General features: G+C 37.8%; 1 protein-coding gene across 2 annotated transcripts in view; it reads right to left on the reverse strand.

Annotated features, from left to right (window-relative positions):
* Positions 1-22,300, reverse strand: part of RAB3C (RAB3C, member RAS oncogene family) — a 322,157-nt gene that overhangs the window by 45,357 nt on the left and 254,500 nt on the right. For both annotated transcript variants that reach the window (XM_082457407.1, XM_082457406.1), the window contains exon 4: positions 20,786-20,910. In XM_082457407.1, coding sequence (XP_082313533.1) covers positions 20,786-20,910 — 125 coding nt within the window. The remainder of the gene's footprint in view (positions 1-20,785; positions 20,911-22,300) is intronic.

The following is a 22,300-nucleotide window of genomic DNA, read 5'->3' on the forward strand; positions in this document are numbered from 1 at the left end:
CTGATATCTTTTTCTATGAGTTTGGCTTTTTTTTTTTTTTAAGTTTACACATAAAAGTGAGATCATACAGTATTTGTCTTGTTCTAACTTATTTCACTTAGCATAATGTCTTCAAAGTACATCCATGTTGTTGCAAATGGTAGAATTTCCTCATTTTTTAGAAATGGCTGAATAATATTCCATTGAGTGTGTGTGTGTGTGTACACTCCCCACAACTTCATGCATTCATCCATCTATGAACACTTAGGTTGTTTCCATATCTTGGCTATAGTAAATAATGTTGTTATGAACACGAGAGTGTAGATATCTTTTCAAGTTAGTGTTTTTGTTAACTTGGATCATATGGTAGTTCTATTTTTAATTTTTTTGAGAATCCTCAAAAAGCCACTGTTTTCCATAGTGGCTGTACCAATTTATATTCCAACCAACAGGGCATAAGAGTTCTTTTTTCTCCACATCCTTGCCAGCATTTATTATCTCTTGTCTTTGTGATTATGGCCATTCTAACAGGCATGAAGTGAAATCTCATTGTTGGTTTTAACTTGTATTTCCCTAGTGACTAGTAATGGTGAACATCTTTTCATGTACCTGTTGGCTTTTTGCTTATGTCTTCTTTGGAGAAATCTCTCTTCATGTCCTTTACCCATTTTTTAATTGGGTTATGTGCTTTTTGCTATTGAGTTGTGTGAGTTCTTTATGTGTTTTGAATAAACTTCTTTCTTAGAATGGCAATTTCTCTGTCAATTAAAGCCAATCCAGGAGAATGTCAGTTAATTAAAGTAAAGGCAAAAGAGAGAGACAAAATAAGGGTGTAGTATCTAGATTTGGGGGGGGTAAAACTTCTATTCTGATGACTTTCATCAGGAAAATCTTTCAGCTATTTCTCTAAGAGCAGAAACAAGACAAGGATGCCCACTCTCATTACTTTTATTCAACGTAGTATTGGAAGCCTTAGCCAGAGAAATCAGGAAAGAAAAGGAGAAAAAAAAAAGCATCCAAATCAAAAAAGAAGTAAAACTGTCACTTTTTGCAAATGACATATTACATATAAAATAACATGAAGAATCCACCAAAAAATTTTCCAACTAATAAACAAAGTCAGGGAAGTTGATGATACAAAATCAATATACAAAAATCTGCTGTGTTTCTATACACTAATAACAAACTATTAGGCAGAGAAATCAATAAAACTGTCTCATTTACAACTGCACCAAAAAGAATAAAATACCTAGGAATAAATTTATCCAAGGAGGTGAAAGACCCATACACTAAAAACTATAAGACACTGATGAAAGAAATAAGATACAAATAAATGGAAAGATATTCCATGCTCATAGATTGGTGGGATTAATATCATTGAACTATCCACACTACCTAAAGCAATCTATAGATTCAATTCAATTCCTATCAAAATTCCAATGGAATTTTTTTCACAGAAATAGAACAAACAATCTTAAATTTTATATGGAACCACAAAAGACTCAGAATAGCCAAAGCAATCTTGAGCAAGGACAAAGCTGGAGGCATCATGCTCCCTAATTTCAAAGTAGATTACAAAGCTACAGTAATCAAAACAGCGTGGTATTGGCATAAAAACAGACACATAGCTCAATGAAACAGAACAGATAGCCCAGCAATAAACCTATGTATATTTTGTCAATTAATTTACAACAAAGGAGCCAAGAATATACAATAGGGAAAGGACAGTCTTTTCAATAAATGGTCCTGGGAAAACTGGAAGCCACATGCAAAAGAATAAAATTGGAACCCTATCTTACACCATACATAAAAACTAATTCACAATGGATTAAAGACCTGAATGTAAGACCTGAAATCATAAAACTGCTAGAAGAAAACAGGCAGTAAGCTCCTTGACATTGGTCTTGGTGATGACTTTTTGGATCTAACTCCAAAAGCTAAGGCAATAAAAGCAAAATTAAACAAGTGAGACTACATCAAACAAAAGATTCTGTACAACAAAGGAAACCATCAACAAAATGAAAAGGCAACCTACTGAATGAGAGAATATATTTGCAAATCATATATCTGATAAGGGGTTAATATCCAAAATATATAAAGAACTCATACAACTCAACAGGAAAAAACCAGTCTGATTAAAAATGGGCAGAGGATCTGAATATACAGTTTTCCAAAGAAGACAAACAGATGGCCAACAGGCACATGAAAAAATTCTCAACATCACTAATCATCAGGGAAATACAAATCAAAACCACAACAAGACATTATCTCACACCTGTTAGAATGGCTATTATCAAAAAGACATGAAAAACAAGTGTTGGCAAGGATGTAGAGAAAAGGGAACCCTTGTGCACTATTGGTAAGAATGCAAATTTTGTAGCCACTATGGAAAACAGTATGGAGGTTCCTCAAAAAATTAAAAATAGAACTATCACATGATCCAGCAACTCTACTTCTGGGTATTTATGTGAAGAAAATGAAAACACTAATTTGAAAAGATATATGAACCTCTATGTTCATAGCATCATTATTTACAATAGCCAAGATATGGAAACAGCCTAAATACCCATCAATGGATGAATGTATTGAACATAAAGAAAATGTGGTATATACTTATACAATGGAATCCTATTCAACCATAACAAAGAATGAAATCTTGCCATCTGCAACAACATGGATAGACTTTGAAGGCATTATGCTAAGTGAATAAGTCAAACAGAGAAAGACAAATACCATATGATCTCACTTATATGTGGAATCTAAAAAAAAAACTGAAAGACGAGCTCATAGATACAGAGAACAGATTGGTGGTTTCCACAGGAGGGGGTTGGTGGTGAATGAAATGGGTGAAGGAGGTCAAAAAGTACTAAGTCATGGGGATGTAATGTACAGCATGGTGAGTATAGTTAATAATGTGTTGTATATTTGAAAGTTGCTAAGAATCTTAAAAGTCCTTATCACAGGGAAAAAAGTAACTATAAATGGGGAAGGGTGTCAACTAGATTTATTGTAGTTATCATTTCACAATATATACAAATATTGAATCATGTTGTACACTTGAAACTAATATAATATGCCAATTATACCTCAATGAAAATAACTAAATGCAAAAGAGAGAGAATAAGGGTAGTATTTAGACTTAGTGGGGAAAATTTCTATTCTGATGACATTCATGAATGAAATATCATGGTTTAGGTATAATGTACACAGATATGGAAGAGGTGCCTACAGGTACCAAATAGAGTGTATCCTTGGAATTTGGGATTGAAACAAGAAAAAGTCACCCACTGAGGAATAAAGGTGCTAAATTAGTGTTACAAAGTACAGGAGATTAGCCATATGCAGGCATAATTCACTGCAAGATAGGATTAACAGATGACTCTGGTGAGAACATGTATGACATTTCCCAAAATCCATTAAGGGACTAGGGTGTCTCCCAAATTTCTAACATAGAGGGCAAGATCTCTCTCTTAGCCATGGCCTAATGAGTTTTAAAATTTCCAAGGTGAGACCATCAGGAGAGAATGGAGTTGGTCTGCATGGAGTCAAGAAAAAGGAGAGTCAAGGATTGAGAGTATTTACTGTTCAGCATGGTCAAGGGGAAAGAGAGGGTGCCTGACCAAGTTGTGTGGGTATTCAGGTTTGCCTACCCGCCCACTTCCATTGGAAAAGGGAACACTGTCCTTGCTCACTGGTATTCCTTTAATGTCACAGACCTGGCACATAGTAAACAGTCAATACAATAAGGAATAAATGAGTGAATATTGTTGGGTTCCCTTTTCTTTGCTCTAGGGCCACTGAGAAACCTTATGAAATTGAATGCCTTTTCTAAGGGTATTATCAATTGACAATAGGATGCACTGATTAGCTGATAGAAATATTATCAATGATGTGACATTTACACTTCTCAATAATAAAAGGCATTTTTAATTAGAAATCAGTCCCTTGTGAATTTGGTTAGTGTGATTTGTTCCCCCACTTGCCCCTGCTCTGATAATTTTGCCTCAAGGGAAAAGAAATAATATTGGTAAGTGTACAAACTGGTAAACAGACCTGGACCTCTGCCAACTGTGCTGACCAAGAATATATTTCACAATTCAGTGTGATCAAATGGTCCTCATTGATTTAAACTCTTTCAACTCTCAACACTTAGCAGATTAAATTCTATACCAATGCTGCAGTTTGTATTTCTTATACCTGATTTTAATTTTATTGTTAAGTAACATTGATATTAGCATTTGTTGTTTTTTTAAAAACCAAATAAAAAACAAAGCCACCAGTTTATACAGATTTCTGTAACAAGGAATTGGGTTCATTTTTAAACATTTCACAAAATGAGAAGAGGTCACAGCTTGGAAGATCATTCTAAGAGAAGAAGCAAAGGTAGGGTTATGAGCCAAATCCAGGTAAGAAAAGTGAGGGATGGATAATTTTGTAAGATGGGGCATGTGACATATCAATTTGAGGTTGTTTAGAGGATAAGCTTTGATTCACAAGTGTAGCAGGACAGTGGGAATTTGGAGGTTCTTTAGCAAGAACGTATTTAGCATTATCGGCAGCCCTTGGAGCAGCTGGACTCATGGGAATGAGGATATCACCAGAGATCAATGTTGGTAGAAACCTGGATCAGTAAGGAGAAATATGGGAAAGACCACCTAGGTTAGTGGGGTTGACTAAAGAAAGTGGTGAGTCAAAGAAGGATTCACCAGGGTCTTCATTTACTGGAAGATGTGAAAACATTAAATGAGTGGCGGTTCAGAAGAGTAGCAGCATGCAGAACCCCGAGGTAAATGAAGAAGTTGAGTTTACCACTCAAACGTGCTGCGTGGGTGGGGATTCATGGGCTGGATGACCATAAAATTTATCATTTAAACCAAGTCATTTTTGAGATTGAAAGGGGGTGCTATTAATACTCATACTGAAAAATGAGCATAAATTGAGACTGTCCTGAGCAAACTGGGGCACACGGTCACTTTATTCATAAAGAACAGATACTTGCTAGGGAGTGAATTTTAGCTTCCAGTAAAGAGAGTAGAGATTCATAAGGTTATGAGATAATGGAGAGCAAGAGTTCATATGAATTGGGGAGCTCAAAGGAGACAAGGATCAGGAGGAAGTAGGGGTCCCTTCCCTTTCTACCACACAAATAGGATCACACCTAAACTAACCCAAACACATTAAAATGGACCCTGCTGATTTGCTTTATACCTCCTGGGACTACTTAGCCAAAGAGAAAGTGAGCCAGTGGAAATAATGGTTGGGTGGCAATGCTTCCGGGCAGAGAGTTGTGTGCAGACAGGTACTTAGAGCATTTAAACAGCATTGCTGGGGCTCCCCACTGAATCCAGAAATTGGAAATTCTTGTTCTTTCGTAAACACTATGATTAAGATTTAAATAAATCTTTGAAAATCTTCTGAAGAACAAAGTCAATGCATATTTGATGCAAGTGGTTTCAGTTTAAAAAATAGGCTTCAGGGTACTGCTCTTCTCATTAGAGTTTCTGGCTCCTCAGCCTGGCTTTATTACAGAATTGGTTTTGTAGGGACAAGGGAAAGAGATTAAAAAACTGAAGGAAAAAAATCCGTTATTAAAGTGGGGTTGCTGGAGGCAACATTGCAGGTCTGAGCTTGACAAGAAAGCTTTAAAATAGCCCAGGCAGGAGTGTGTTCACCACTAGAACTGCTCATGCTTCTCTGGCTTGTGTACCCCACCTAACTAAGTGGCCCTTGGCAAGCTAAACTGACACTATAATGATAGGCTGAAGCACACGAATTTGAAATTAGCTATAAAAATGTGCACCCCACCAACCATTAAACTAGTTATGGTCTGTTGCTAAAGACAAGGTTAATAATGCAGACATGGCCACGATGGCCAGTTCTTATGATTTGCTTTACTTTTTCCTACCAATTAGGAAATGCATACAAAATTAGGAAATGTTATAAAAAATGCATTTAATGGAGGCAACTCTTAACAACAATTTAAATTCATAGAAAAGAAAGGGATGGCTATTTGCATTTGAAAAATAATTTACTGTCATCTTTAAAACTATGGATTTCTGGTTTCCAGTGCCTAGGTTTAATGCTAGTTCTTTCCATTTGCTCACTAGATCTTGTCCCATTCACCCTATGGCTCTCCACCAAGTAGCTCCATTCTCCTGACTCTCCACCCTCTGCTTCTTCCTGGGTTTCTTCCCTTCTGCCTGTTAACATGCTGATTTTACTCCCAAATTGTCCCTCCATAATGACTTCAATTAGTTACTCAAGCCAGAAACCTGGGGTCATCTTTTACCCCCGCTCAGCCTTCAGGATCCAGATATTCACCAAGTGTTGTTAGTTCTACTGCCTAAACATGTAAAAATTTCTCTCCTCATTTGTACCCCACTGCCACTGCTAAGTTTAGGCCTATGGTCCTCAACTTCAACACAATCAGGTAACACATGGGCAGAACCTAAATTAGGGGTTCTCAACCCTGGATATACATTAGAATCATCAGAGGAGCTAAAACACCAGTGTTTGTACTCCAGCTTTAGAGATTTTGATTTATGTGACATACATGTGTGTGTGCACACATGAGCTTCCTGTTCTCCCTCTATAAACCATCATCTAATCAGTGATCTCCAAACACTTTTTTTTTTTTTTAACTCTAAGGATTGTACAAACAAAAAAAGGTTAAAATGAAGTGACATCAGCATCATGGCAGTGTGAGTCATCCCTTTTTCTCTCCCCTTTTATTTACAAAGAGTTGGACATTCATAACAAAACCAAACTGCCTCTGCACATTATTACCAGGACACCCAGGAAATTTCTTCCAACCTGTGCATTAGAAAGTAGGTAGATAGGATCTCTGAGGATCCAAGAGAGTTGATGAGCCAGGCCCACTCCGATTTGGCACTATGTTGGAACTGAACCATACTCTAGAAAAAAATGGGCTTAACAGACATATATAGAACATTCCATCCAACAGCAGAATATACACTTTTCTCAAGTGCACATGAAACGTTTTCCAAAATAGACGATACAAGACACACACACAAAAAAATCTTAGCAAATTTAAGAAGATTGAAATCATACTATCTTTTCTGATCACCATGGCATGAACTAGAAATCAACAAAGAGAGGAAAGCTGGAAAACCTACAAATATGTAGAAACTAAACAGCACAATTCTGAAAACCAAAGGGTCAAAGAAGAAATGAAGATGGAAATAAAAAATTATCTTGAAACAAATGAAAATGAAAATAAAACATATTAAAACTTATGGGATGTCGCAAAAACTGTTCTGAGAGGAAAGTTTATACTGAAAAAAACAATGTATTAAGAAATTAGAAAGATCTCAAATAACCTAACTTTACAACTCGAGGAACAAGACAATGAATAAATTAAGCCCCAAGTTAGCAGAAGGAAGGAAATAATATAGATCAGAGCAGAAATAAATGACATGGAGTTTAGAAAAGCAACAAAAAGGATCAATGAAACTATGAGCTGCTTCTTTGAAAAGAAACAAAATTGAAAAAACATTTAGCCAGACTAAGAAAAAAAGGGAGAAAACTCATATAAATAAAATTAGAAATAAACAGGAGACATTACAACTGATACTACAGAAATTCAAAAGATCACAAGAGACTATTATAAACAATTATGTGCCAACAAATTAGATAACCTAGAAGAAATAGATAAATTTATAGAAACACACAACAAGACTGAATGAGAAAAAAGTAGAAAATCTGAAAAGACCAATAATGAGTAGAGATTGAATCAGTAATCAAAACCCTCCAACACATAAAACCCCAGGGCCTGATGGCTTCACTGGTGAATTCTACCAAACATTCAAAGAAGAATTAATATCAATCCTTCTCAAGCTCTCCATAAAATTGAGGAAAAGGAAAAACTTCCAAACTCATTCTGAGGTCAGCATCACCTTGATACCAAACCAGATAAGGACACCACAAGAAAAGTACAGACCAACACCCCTGATGAATATGGATGCAAATATTTTCAACAAAATATTAGTGAACCAAATTCAAGAGAACGTAAAAAGGATTACACACCATTGCCAAGTGGGATTTATCTCTGGATAGTTCAACATATGCAAATCAATAAATGTAATCATCATATTAATAAAAGATAAAAATGACATGATCATCTCAACAGATGTAGAAAAGCATTTGACAAAATACAACACGCTTTCATGATAAAAACCCTTGGCAGATTGGGTATAGAAGGAATCTACCACAACATATATGACAAACCCACAATTAACATTATACTTAATGGAGGAGAATTGAAAGTTTTTCCACTAAGATCAGGAATGAGACAAGAATGCCTACTCTCACCACTCCTATTGAATATAGTACTGGAAGTCCTAGCTAGAGGGATGAGGCAAGACAAAGAAATAAAATGCATCCAAATCAGGAATGATTTACTATTTGTAGACAATATGATTCAGTATATAGAAAATTCCAAAGTCTCAACCAAAAAACTTCGGAACTAATCAACAATTTCAGTAAAGTTATAGGATACAAAATTAACATACAGAAACCAGTTGCATTTCTTTACACTAAGGTTGAAATAGCTGAACAAGATCCCATTCACAATAGCATTAAAAACAATAAAATACTTAGGAATAAATTTAGCCCAGGAAGTGAAAGATCTGTACAAGACTATAAGAAAATTACAAGACTTTGCTGAACGAAACTGAAGAAGACACAAACAAGTGGAAAGACATCATGCTGTCATGGATTGGAAGAATTAATATTATTAATATCTCCATAACATCCAAATCCATCTACAGATTTAATGTAATTCCCAACAAAATACCATAGGCATTCTTCACAGAAATAGAAAAAGCAATCCTAAAATTTGTATGGAACCACAAGAGACTCCAAACAGCCAAAGCAATCCTGAGGAAAAAGAACAAAGCTGGAGCTATCACACTTCAAACTATACTACAAAGCTACAGTAATAAAAAACAGTATAGACACATAGACCAATGGAATAAAGTTAGAGAGCACAGAATTAAACCCGTGCTCATAAGATCAACTAATATTTGACAAGGGAGCCCAGAGCACCGAATAAAGAAAGATAGTCTCTTCAACAAATGGTGTTGGGAAAACTGGATGAACACATGCAGAATAATGAAACTGACCCTTATCTCACACCACTCACAAAAGTCAACTCAAAATGAATCAAAGACCTAAACACAATACCTGCTACTATAAAACTCCTAGAAGAAAACATAGGGAAGAAGCTCCTCAACACTGGTCTTGACAATAACTTTTTGGATATGATACCCAAAGCACAAACAACAAAAGCAAAAATCAATGAATGAGACTACAGCAAACTTAAAAGCTTTTGCACAGAAAAAAAGAAAAAAAATAATTAAGAAAATGAAAAGACAACAGACAGAATGGGAGAAAAAATTTTCAAACTATTTATCAGGAGAAGGGGTTAATATCCAAAATATATAAAGAGCTTGTACAACTCAAAGTCAATAATTAAACAAAAAATATGATTAAAAATTGGGCAGAGGATCTGAATAGACATTTTTTCCAAAGACATACAGATGGCCAACAGGTATGTGAAAGGATGGTTAACATCACTAATCATCAGTGAAATGTAAATCACAACCACAAAGAGATATCACCTCACACCTGTTAGAATGGCTATTACCAAAAATACAAAAATTAACAAGTGTTGGTAAGGGTATGAAGAAACGGAAACCCTTGTGCACTGTTGATGGGAATGTAAATTGGTATAGCCATATATGGATATTCCTCAAATAATTAAAAATAGAAATATCATATGATCCAGAAATTCCACTTTTAGGCATTTATACAATAAAAACAAAAACACTAATTCAAAAAGATATAGGCACCCTTACGTTCACTACATTATTATTTACAGTAGCCAAGATATGGAAACAACCTAAGTGTCCATCATTGGATGAATGGATAAACACACATATGCACACACACGTACACAATAGAATATTATTCAGCCATAAAAAAGAAAGAAATCTTGCCATTTATGACAACATGGATGAACCTTGAGGGAAATAAGTCAGACAGAGAAAGACAAATACTGTATGATCTCATTTATATGCAGAATCTCAGAAAAAAAAGGAAACCACCTCCCCCCAAAAAAACCTCCAAAATAAAACCCACCTCAGATACAGAGAACAGATTGGTGGTGATCAGAGGTGGGGGCTGGGGGTTGGGCAGGCAAAATGGATGAAAGGTTCAAAAGGTACTAGTGCCCAGTTATAAAATAAATAAATCATGGAGATGTGATGTACAGCACAGTACCATAGTTAAAAATACTGTATTGCATATTTGAAAGTTGTTAAGAGAATAAATCTTAAGTTCTCATCACAAGAAAAAAGTTTTTGTAATTATGTATAGTGATGGATATAGACTTACTGTGGTGATCATTTTGCAATACATACAAATATTGAATCATTATGTTACATACCTGAACTAATGTTATATGTCAATTATAATTCAATATACCTGAACTAATGTTATATGTCAATTATACCTCAATAAAATAAAATAAAAAAATACTGTTGACTGAGTCCCACCAGAGAGATCCCAATTTAACTGGCCTGATTTACTTTTCTATTTACTTTTTTTTACTTCTATTTACTTTTCTCCTCTCCTTGCCTTGGTCCTGCCTGAATTGAATTTTCTGAGAAAGAAGTGAGATCCCCTCAATGTTTTGAGGTCTACCTGTGACTTGAGTTACTTTATCTCTGTTATTCCTAGTCTCAGGGTAGTCTAATGTGGCTCTCTCAGCACAGCAAAGAAGAAAGACAGCACACTTTACAATACCTTAATTTTTCATTGTTTAGAAGGGAACTACCTTAAGTAGTCCTCCTTACAGATGCCCTAAAATAATGCTCTAAAGGTACTAAGAAGTTGCTGTGTAACCGGTTTAGTGGTAACTGTCTCAGTGTAATTTTTAAGGCCCAGAGAGTGAGTCATCAAGAATTTTCAGAGGTTTCTTATAAAGCACGGAATGAGTAGTCAAGGAGTTTTCCAATTTATTGGTTGGAGGAAATTCCATAAAGCTGGGCACTGTTTGAAAATAAATATTATGTACTTGGGCAATATTGCATTTGAGAAAATTTATCCTTAACAGTGATCTAGTCATTTTCTGGCATCTTTCACTGGATCACTGTGGATCACTGGAAGACTCTGGGGTCCATGAACAGAGTTTAAATAGGCTCATCCATTATATAGACCCTAATTCTCTCCTGGATTGTAAAATAGAAAACTAAACGCAGTTAAGACCTAATCTGTATCTCAAGGTCGTTCCAAGTATACAGTGACTCAAGCGGAGCTTAGTGGTCAGGAAGGTGTGACGCTGGTAATTATAATTCTCTTCAATGGAAAATGTATAAAGAGAATCTGGCTGCTTAGGATCAGACTGTATGGATCCAAAGTTCAGTGAAGTTACTGCTTTGTTCATTCTCACCTGAGTTGGCAATGAAAGACAAGGGTGTTTACACTAAAAGACTCAAATTAGAAACCAATTGAAGAATCCTAGAATCAGAGGTCCTAAATTAGGCATCCCTGAAGTCATCCAGTCTCAGCAGAAATCAGCAGCATGGGCACTAAAATCTCAGGAGGTAGACTTTCCTGGCTTGGTAACAATGATGTTCCATTCACCCTAGTTAACATGTCCCCAAGAGTGATATCAAGGCATATGAAGCCGCATGGTCAATGTGCTCTTGGTGGGATAGAAATGTCCCATAGAGTCCAAACTCTATTAGCCATGGTGTATCTGCCTTACTTGATTTATCTAGACTTTTTGGGAAGCAACTATATTGAATATATCCTGTCTGCACCACCTCCCTCCTCCAGAAACAATCAGTTCTTTTAGTATATTCTTTGTTATGTGAAGGAGTATCCTTTCTGATTTGTCTTTAATTTACCTTTTTCTACTTCAAGAGATTATTCCCTTGAAGGAACTGCTTAATTAAGCCAGCCTTTATTGAATCAATGTTTCAGAGTTTATAGACATAGAATGTGACTTTTTTGTCACTCTTCTTATTCTTAAAACAGAAGGAACTATATATTTGTAGATCTGTATGTCCCACCTTCATCCTTCAAGTTATACTTGTTTTGATGTTTTCCAGCCCTAAACAGGGCTGGAAACAATTTATGCATTCACGATATTTTATTGTATTTTTGACATGCAGACCACACATTAAGCTTCACGAGGAGGAAGATACATATTTCATGACTCCTTAATATCATTATAGGTGTTTAATAAACATTTGAAGATGAATAAACAAAACAAAACAAGTCATTAAATGTGAAAAGAAGGGGAAACAAATTTTACAGGCTGGAAAGATGGCAAAGTATAAGAATATTTTATAGTTGTCAGAAATCCTCATGGGTTCCCTGTGCTAGACAAGGAGGAAGGATGGAGACGACAGGGTTGGAATTTAGTAATACAGGCACATGATATCATGACAATTATTTAAATGGAGAGTAATAGGATATATGTATCTGTTATTTGCTTTAGGAAGAAATATGAATGCAAATTAAAAACAAAATTAGAGCCTTACAAATTAGTTATTAAAAACATCACTTCTCTCCAGAAGTAAATTTAGTTTATCTGCAATTTTTGTTTCTCTAACTACATTTTTAGGAAACCTCAGAGTTTCTGCACTTTCTGCCCATTCAGCACTTGTAAAAATGGTTCAAGTATTCTTTCTTCTATAATTTCAGGGCAATACAAATCCATTCTCCTGCATACATTTCTTTGTTCTTATTCCCAGTTATATTACTTTTATTTTAGGAAAACTTATATCTTTAATTATTTCTATTTTTTCTAATTTAATATTTAATATTTTTACATTTAAAACAAATTATGAGACTGTACATATATATAGATTATTGCCATATTATAAATTTGGCATTTGGATAAAAATAAAAATCGAAAACATTCCTATATATTGTTATAGGTACATGTGCCTATAGTAAATGTCAAAAACACACATGGGAAGAATGATACTAGCTATAGGATAATGTTCAGCTCAGGGGCAGTTCCCTACCTTCTCCAAACACTTGCAGCTATTTAAGCCAGTGTTCTAAAATTTAGGATTGTAGGAAAGTCAGAATGTTGTTTGTTAAACATGTAGGTTCCTGGCCTTCAGAAACTTTGATGCAGCATGCCTGAGTTAGGGTTGACAAATATGCACTTGAAAAAGAACCCCAGAGGATTCAGCTGATTTAGAGGACCACCCAAAATCAGAAGTATTGAATACATGCAGCTGGCAGGTGGGTAGAGGGTCAGGGCTAAGACATGACTTGGCTGTCATTAGTTTATAGGCAGAGTTCATGCCTCAGAAGTGGTTGGGAATATCTAAGGGAGAGTGCAGAGAGAGAAGAGTGGTGGGCCAAGGACGGAAAGGCAAAGTGCAAAAGGGAGAAAGAGGAGGAGTCTCCCAAGGAAACAGCCAAGGTATGGCTGGAGAGAGAGCACCATGGTATAGAAGCCAAGATGGCAGAATTCAAGAAGGAGGGCATGCCCAGCAGGCCAAATGAAACAAAACAACCAGGAAAGGGAAGACCAGAAGAATGCTGATTGTCTGCATAGTCTATCACAGGCACTACAATGGTTGCTCCTGAAGGGTAGCATTATCATTGTATTCCCAAGCAACTGATGTATTGTAAATGTTTGGATTGGCAAGGGCAGCTGACATACAAGTATTTTAAAGACCTCAGCTACAGCTCAGTTCCATCAAGTACCTTCATTAGGATAAGCAAATGTTATGGATGTAACCATCCACAATGGAGAATTAATTGTAACTAGATCAATACAGCAGTGTTTTTGAACCATCTGTTAAGATGTGGTAATGACATTTAAAAAACAGTGCCCAACCTTTGTGTGTGTGTGATGCTGTTCTGGACAATGGAATTTTACCAGTAATTAAAAAAAAATAAAGCTAAGACCTTTAAAATCTTTAAACTTAGATTGTGAGGGTTTTTTTCCCCCATATAAATGATCTCTCATGATCATTTATAGAAGGGTGTGTAGTCATGAAAAGAACAAACCACATTAAAGAAGGTAAACGACTCTCTAAGAATGCCCAAGTGTTGGTTGCTATGACAACTGCTGGGGTTTATTGAATACAGAGCAAAAAATCAATCAGAAATCATTGGAAGAATGTGTATGGGTACATAAACCATTTCTGCCTCACAATTTCAGGAAATTTCCTTCATCTATGTACCACAGGAAAAGGGTTTGTGTTTGTGTCAGTCAGTGGAGTTCCAAGGAAAGCTGCCCTCTTGATGCATTCACACCATTTTAAATGTCCCCTTCCATAACATGACCTTCTCAACACCCAGGTAATTTATTACAGTAGTAAAAAATGTAACCAGCTACCTGGCTCAATGTCACTAAAATACTGGCTCCCATCTATTGTTCTTTGAACCAAACAATTTTCAGGTTTATATATAGAAGTCACTTACATCTGTGTAGCCGTTTCTTCCCCCCACATAGCATATGCCTGACTAGTCAAGAAAATACAGGGAGGGAAGAGATTGTCTCAGGAAGCCACCCTGCCAACCCTGTCCCAGATTTCTTTTCTCTCTTCTCTTGGGGAATCTACTATTCTCCATTCCTAACTTCCTGAGGTGCTAAGAGGACTAAGAAAAGATAGCCAAGTTTTTCAGACTTTTGGGGGGAAAAGATTGTTAAATTGATAGAATGGGGAGAGGCCCTATGAACGAGAAGATAAAAGCTCAAGGGTGGCCACAGAAAGAACAGACATCAGCTGTATGATTTTTTCATGGGCGAATGTAAGAAAGTTTGGTGGGAGGGTTCTTGCGGTCATTGGGTGATAGCCTTTGGTCCAATGAGCTCACTAATCTCATAAGGAAATGGTCAAGCACTCAGACTGGACTGTGCATAGTTCATTCATGAGATGACCAAGTGACAGCGTGCCCCACTGAGAGGAGGTCTGCTTCTCTAATCTGTGCTGCACACTCCCTGCAGATTAATCACAAAGTACCCCCTCCAGAACAGTGTTTTTCAAATTATAGTGGGTTGAAGCACATTAGTGGATCCTAAGATTTATTTAGTGAGTTGACACCATTATTAAAAGAAAAAAGAAGGTGAAAAATAATAGAAAAGAGAATAGCATCGAACAAATCTCATCTAATAAGAGTAAATGTGTTTTGTTTGGTTTCATTCTCTTTCTCTCTACGTATGTATGCACTGGGTTGCTAGATTGAATGCATTTCTTACTGTAGGTCCTGGCCAAAAAGGTTAGAAAGCCAGATTCTCGGAAGGAAGGGAGGGAGGAAAAAGGGACAGGAGGGAGGGAGGGAGAAGGGAGAAAGGGAGGAAGGGAGGGAGGGAAGGAGGGAAGGGAGGAAGGGAGGGAGGAAGGAAGGGAGGAAGGAAGAAAAAGAAAGAAATTCCAGCTCCTTTGCTTAGGGCTGGAATTGTTCCCCAAATCCACTCTACTTCCATAACATTACGCTGGGTTCCAACTTTTCCACTCACTCTCCTCCCAATGTTCCTCTCAATGTCCTTACTCCACTGTGCCCTTTATTCATGATGCTTCTTCTCCTCCTCATGGTTTTCATATTCTACTCTCCTTTCAGGACCATTCAAAACTTGTCTTGCCATTTAACCCATATGATTGTTAGCTCCTCTCATCACTCACCTCTTCTTAGCTGTTCTGCTCATTTCCATACATTTTCTCTGTTTCCTCTGCATTGCTCCTTATCGGCCTCCCATCTCACTTCACTCTCACACCTCCTTCTAACACCTGTGTCTGCCACTCTCCCTCTGTTGCTTTCCTCTTGGCATCTGTCTCCTAGCTTATCATATCCTCATGATGCTATTTTTGGTGTTGTCTTGTTATTTCTGCTTTCTTGTGTGTATCTCTGGTCTCCCCACTTGATTGAAAGCACCTTGAGCTGAGGGACTGTGGATCACACTTTTCTGGTATCCCCCGTGATGTCTGACACAGTGCAGGATACATAACTGGTGCTCAGTAAAAAATGCCTTGAATTAATAAATCAATCATGGCCATTGCAGCCTCTCTCCCCATGCACCAGTCCCTGCCATGGGTGTCCCCCAGCCGCCACCTCCTCTGTGCCCCCTTCCCACCAGGGCAGGCTCATGTGCTCTGGGGCAGCCTCAGGAGCAGATGCCCGTGGGTGGCCCACACGCATAGGTGGGGCTGAAACCACAGCTGAGCCCCAGGGACCGTGCAACTAAGGAAGAAGAGATGAAATCTCCCCTTACTGCTGCGCAAACTGTGGATTTACACCCCTGCAACTGGCCTTGTAAACTCAGCACCTGCAGAACATCTGAGCAGACAACGAGTGCTCCTGCAGCTGAGACGGGTCTAGCTTTAGCAGCTGTGGACTTTGTGGACACGTACACATGGGTGTTGGGCCAGGCCAGAGTCCGAGCTGACCCCATAACACCCACAGTGGATGCAGATCCATGATTACTGCAATCCTGGAACCTGACTTCAGTGGATCTACACTAGTGGCCTGGTGAAAACAGCACCTGGGAGACACCAGGGCCAACTGCTGGCATACCCACACAGTTAAGGTGGGGCCGAGAGCAGTGCCAACAACAGTGTAATCTGAGAGCTCACACAACGGGTGAAAGGTGACACAACAGAGCACACCCACAGGTGAACAGCTCCAGAGGAGGGCTACTCAGTGGCTTCTCTCCCAGTGGGAGTGCTCCAGTCCCGCCTAACTCACACCACAGATCAGAAACACAGCCAAGAAACAGATCTGGGGGCCTCTACTCCAAGAACTAGGGAGCAGACCCCACCCCTGACAGCGCAGTGACAACCACAGAACAAAGGGGAGGTTCAATATCCAATGCAGGCTTTTGTCACTACAACATCAGTCACACCTCCTATCAAGGGGATAATGGACAGCATACACTGAAGAAAGAGGTGGCAGACACCTATACTAAAAACAGCCCTAGCACCAAAAAAATTTAAACCCATGCAGGCCACACAGAAACGTTCCCACATAAAAATAGCCCTCCAAGACACAGTCTGAGGATCTGGCACTGGGAAGAAGAACCCCCAGAGCATTTAGCCTTGAAGACCAGCAGAGCTTGAGTGAAGGAACTCCACAGGGCTGGGGGAAAGAGACTCTACTCTTGGAGGGTGCACATAAGGTCTCATGTGCCCTGGGACCAGCAAAAAGCAGTACATCCATAGGAACCTGGGTTAGACCTACCTAGGGGTCTTGGAAGCTCTCCTGGGGAGGTATGGGTCAGCTGTAGATTGCTGTGGGGGGCGAGGAGACTGGTAGTGGAGGCCCCAGGGAATACTGATTGGCATGAACTCTCCAGGAGGTCCCGATTTTGGCACCATACCCGGCCCGACCCAACAACCTATAGGCTACAGTGCTGGAAAGCCTCAGGCCAAACAACAAAGAAGATAGGAACACAGTGCCACCCATCAGAAGACAGGCTGTCTAAAGTTGCACTGAGCTCACAGCCACCTCAAATCACACCCCGTGACACAGCCTTGTCCACCAGAGGGACAAGACCCAGCTCTACCCACCAGAGGGCAGGCACCAGTCCCTCCCACTGGGACACCTACAAAAGCTCCAGGACCAACCTCACTCATCAGGAGTCAGACACAAGAAGGAAGAGGAACTATGATCCTGCAGCCTGTGGAAAGGAGACCACAAACACAGAAATTTAGACAAAATGAGACAACAGAGAAATATGTTGCAGACAAAGCAACAAGATAAAAACCCATGAGAACAACTAAAGGAAGAGAAGATAGGCAATCTACCTGAAAAATAATTCAGAGTAATAATAGTAAATATGATTCAAAATCTCAGAAAAAAATGGAGGAACAGACCAAGAAGATACAAGAAATGTTTAAAAAAGAGAAGATTTGAAGAACAGAGGTGAACAACACAATAACTGAAATAAAAAAATACACTAGAAGGAATCAATAGAGGAATAACAGGCAGAAGAACAAAGTGAGCTGGAAGACAGAGTGTTTGAAATCACTGCCATAGAACAAAGAATGAAAAAAAAAATGAGGACAGTCACAGAGACCTCTGTGACAACAGCAAATGCACCAACATTTGCATTATAGGGGTCCCAGAAGATGAAGAGAAAGGAAAAGGGCCTGAGAAAAAATTTGAAGAGATTATAAATGAAAAGTTCCCTAACATGGGAAAGGGAGACACTCATCCAAGTCCAGGAAGTGCAGAGAGTCCCATACAGGATAAACCCAAGGAGGAACACACCGAGACACATAGTAATCAAACTGACAAAAATTAAAGACAAAGAAAAAAATATTAAAAGCAACAAGGGAAAAGCAACAAATAACACACAAGGAATCCTCATAAGGTTAACAGCTGATTTTTCAGCAGAAACTCTGCAGGCCAGAACAGAGAGGTACGATATATTTAAAGTGTTGAAAGGGAAAAACCTACAACCAAGATTACTCTAACCAGTAAGGCTCTCATTCAGATTTGACAGAGAAATCAAAAGCTTTACAGATAAGCAAAAGCTAAGAGAATTCAGCACCACCAAACCAGCCTTACAACAAATGCTAAAAGAACTTCTCTAGGTGTGTGTGTGGGGGGAAGGCCACAGCTAGAAACAAGAAAATCACAAGTGGGAAAGCTCACTGGTAAAGGCAAACATAAAGTAGTAGTAAAAAATCATCCACACACAAATATGATATCAAAACCAGCAACCGTGAATATACAATGGAGAAAAGACAGTCTCTTCAATAAGTGGTGCTGGGAAAACTGGGCAGCTACATGTAAAAGAATAAAATTAGAACACTCCCTAACACCATACACAAAAATAAACTCAAAATGGATCAAAGATCTAAATGTAAGGCTGGATACTATAAAACTCTTAGAGGAAAACATAGAACTCTCTTTGACATAAATCGCAGAAATATCTTTTTGAATTCACCTCCTAGAGTAATGAAAATAAAAACAAAAATAAACAAATTGGACCTAATGAAACTTAAAAGCTTTTGCACAGCAAAGGACACCATAAACAAAATGAAAAGACAACAAACAGAATGGGAGAAAATATTTGCAAATGAAGTGACAAGGAGTTAATTTCCAAAATATGCAAACAGCTCATGCAGCTCAATATCAAAAAAGCAAACAACCCAACCAAAAAATGGACAGAAGATCTAAATAGACATTTTTCCAAAGAAGACACACAGATAGCCAAAAAGCACATGAAAAGATGCAAAACATCACTAATTATTAGAGAAATGCAAATCAAAATTACAATGAGTAGTTGTACAAAACTACAACCACCTCACAACAGTCAGAATGGCCATCATCAAAAAAATCTACAAACAATAAGTGCTGGAGAGGGTGTAGAGAAAAGGGAACCCTTCTACACTCTTGGTGGGAATGTAAATCAGTACAACCACTATGGAGAACAGTATGGAGGTTCCTTAAAAAAACTAAATATAGAACTACTACATGATCCAACAATCCCATTCCTGGTCATATAGCTGTAGAAAAACATAATTTGAAAAGGTATCCCAATGTTCATTTCAGCACTATTTACAGTAGCCAAGACATGGAAGCAACCTAAATGTCCATCAACAGAGGAGTGGATAAAGAAGATGTGGTACATATATACAATGGAATATTACTCAGCCATAAAAAAGAACAAACTAATGCCATTTGCAGCAACATGGATGGACGTAGAGATTGTCATACTGAGTGAAGTAAGTCAGAGAAAGACAAATATCATATGATATCGCTTATATGTGGAATCTTAAAAAATGGTACAAATGAACTTATTTACAAAACAGAAATAGAGTCACAGATGTAGAAAACAAACTTATGGTTACTAGGGGGGAAAGGGGGAAGGGATAAATTGGGGGATTGGGATTGACATATACACACTACTATATATAAAATAGATAACTAATAAGGACCTACTGTATAGCACAGGGAACTCTACTCAATACTCTATAATGAGCTATATGGGAAAATAATCTAAAAAAGAGTGGATATATGTACATGTATAACTTATTCACTTTGCAGTACACCTGAAACTAACACAACATTGTAAGTCAACTATACTCCAATAAAAATTATTTAAAAAAAATCAATCAATCATGATTCCCTCCTTTGCACCAAAACTCTACCCTACTCACTCAAGCATTTTTCCCCCTATATACAATGTTTTGCGTTTGAAATGGCTTTGCCATTTCTAAAACTCTTTCATATCTATCTCTTATCTCAGTTGATCTTACCTACAAGGACTTGGTAAAGTAGGCATGGGTCATAATACTCATTCTTAAGATATGAGGAAATAGAGACTCAAAGAGGTTTGTAACTGTAACACACATTGCCAGTGGTGTCCCTAGAACCAGAATCTATAACATGACCTATTCTGTGCCTATTACCCACCCTCCTCCAATGGAAACTTGAAAACAACAATCATATAGCATAATAAAGTGCTCACTCAGTATAAAATACTGTATATAGAGAAAAAACCCCAAAGAAATAGCAAGCAAGGCACATCCTGTCTTTCTTATGCAATGGAATTTGAACATCTTGTGCTAAATCCAAATGCTGGCTGTCTATTTTGCTTCTGTAATTGTGCTTGGATTCTAAGGATGCCACAGAAAGTGGGAGGAAATCCACTTACTACTTACAGGTGATGTGTTGGTTTCTACTGTCGGGTTGACAATCTTTTCATTAAATCCATCCTAGCAAGTAGCTGGGACTCTGCACTGTGTTACAAGTAATTACCATGCTCTCTTTCTCATTAATTTGATCATTTTTTTCTTACCAAGCTGTTCTCCTAAATGTTGGCCCCTCTCAGTTGAGATGACTCGCTCATCTTCCATGTCACATTTGTTCCCAACCAGGATAACCTGGGCATTATCCCATGAGTATGTTTTGATTTGAGTTGACCTACAAGAAAAAAAAAACAACAGGCAAAAAAATGATCAGAGGAAAGTGCAACAGCATAAAATGAAGGAGAAGAAATATATCCCACAGATGACGGTAATAGCAAAAAATGAAGCCCAAATGCCTGACATTTAGAATTAATTAGTTCAGTGCAATTCTACCCTTCAGATACTCATCAGGGATTGTGTGAGTCAAAAATCAGGGGAACGGTGGTGTGGTGTTGTATTTAGAATTCTTCTGTGTTTGATGAGATTAATATTACTACTGCTTCTTCCTTCCCCCCTTCTACTCCACCTTATACAATACTTTTATAGCTGGAGTGAGTGGCCAGCCATCCCAGTTTGCACAAGATGTTCCCAGTTTTAGCAGTAAAAGTCCTATGCCCCAAGAAACCCCTCAGTTCCAAGAAACCTGAGATGGTTGGTCACTATTTATAGCCCATCACAGAAAAAAAATTTTTACCTTGTTATAGTCACAACTTAAAGAGCTAAGACAATTGGGTTAGGAAATCTGTGAGTAATGATAATATTTTTAAAAAGCGTTATAAGAACTAATATACTCATGCCTTACATTTTTAAGAGAAAAATGCCAGGTTGATTAATATCAAAATAATAATACAATGAGCTGATGTTTTAGGTTACTATAAACAGGATCTCTAGGATTCAGAACAAGCTTCCAGTATGGATCATAATGCACATAACCAAATTTTGATTTTGAAACTTAGTTGATAATTATAATAGTTAATATTTGCAGGTACTGTTTTAAACTCTTTATATATGTTACCTTAACTTAATCCTTAGAGTAACTCAAGGGAGATAATATTATGATCCTCATCTTATAGTTGAGGAAAATGAGGCACAGAAAGGTTAAAAAATTCACCTAAGACAACTCAGCTAGTAAAGTGGTAGATCTGGAAATCAAACGCAGTCAGTAAAGCTTTCAAGACTGTGCTCTTAAACACATATCTGTACTACTCATTACAAGTTTGAGAAGTGAAGTTCTAGTGTATTTGTTATCATTTCAGAGAGGAAGCTGAAAGGAAGCCATGTTCTTTAATCCTCCCTTTTTATTGGCCATGTTCTTATTTGATAACAACAATTCAAGACAGGCGGGAAAGACATATCACCCAGTGGGTGGGTGGGGGGGGGGGGAGAGAGGGAGAGAGAGAGAGGGAGAGAGGGAGAGAAAGAGAGAGAGAGGGAGGGAGAGAGAGGAAGAAAAGCTAAGCAAATGATGAAAGTTTAATAAAGGGATTTGTAAAGCGTCAAAAAGAGAAGCTTGGCATGTTCTTACTAGCAACTGTCAAATACTTCAGGATTTTTACATAGAAAATAGTGATGCGCTGCGCTCAGCTTGAAGAGAGAATGAAAGCAAATAGCTTTAAACTGCAGCA

This window comes from Balaenoptera physalus (assembly GCF_965194825.1).
Source record: "Balaenoptera physalus genome assembly, chromosome: 3".
In the NCBI taxonomy this organism is placed as follows: domain Eukaryota; kingdom Metazoa; phylum Chordata; class Mammalia; order Artiodactyla; family Balaenopteridae; genus Balaenoptera; species Balaenoptera physalus.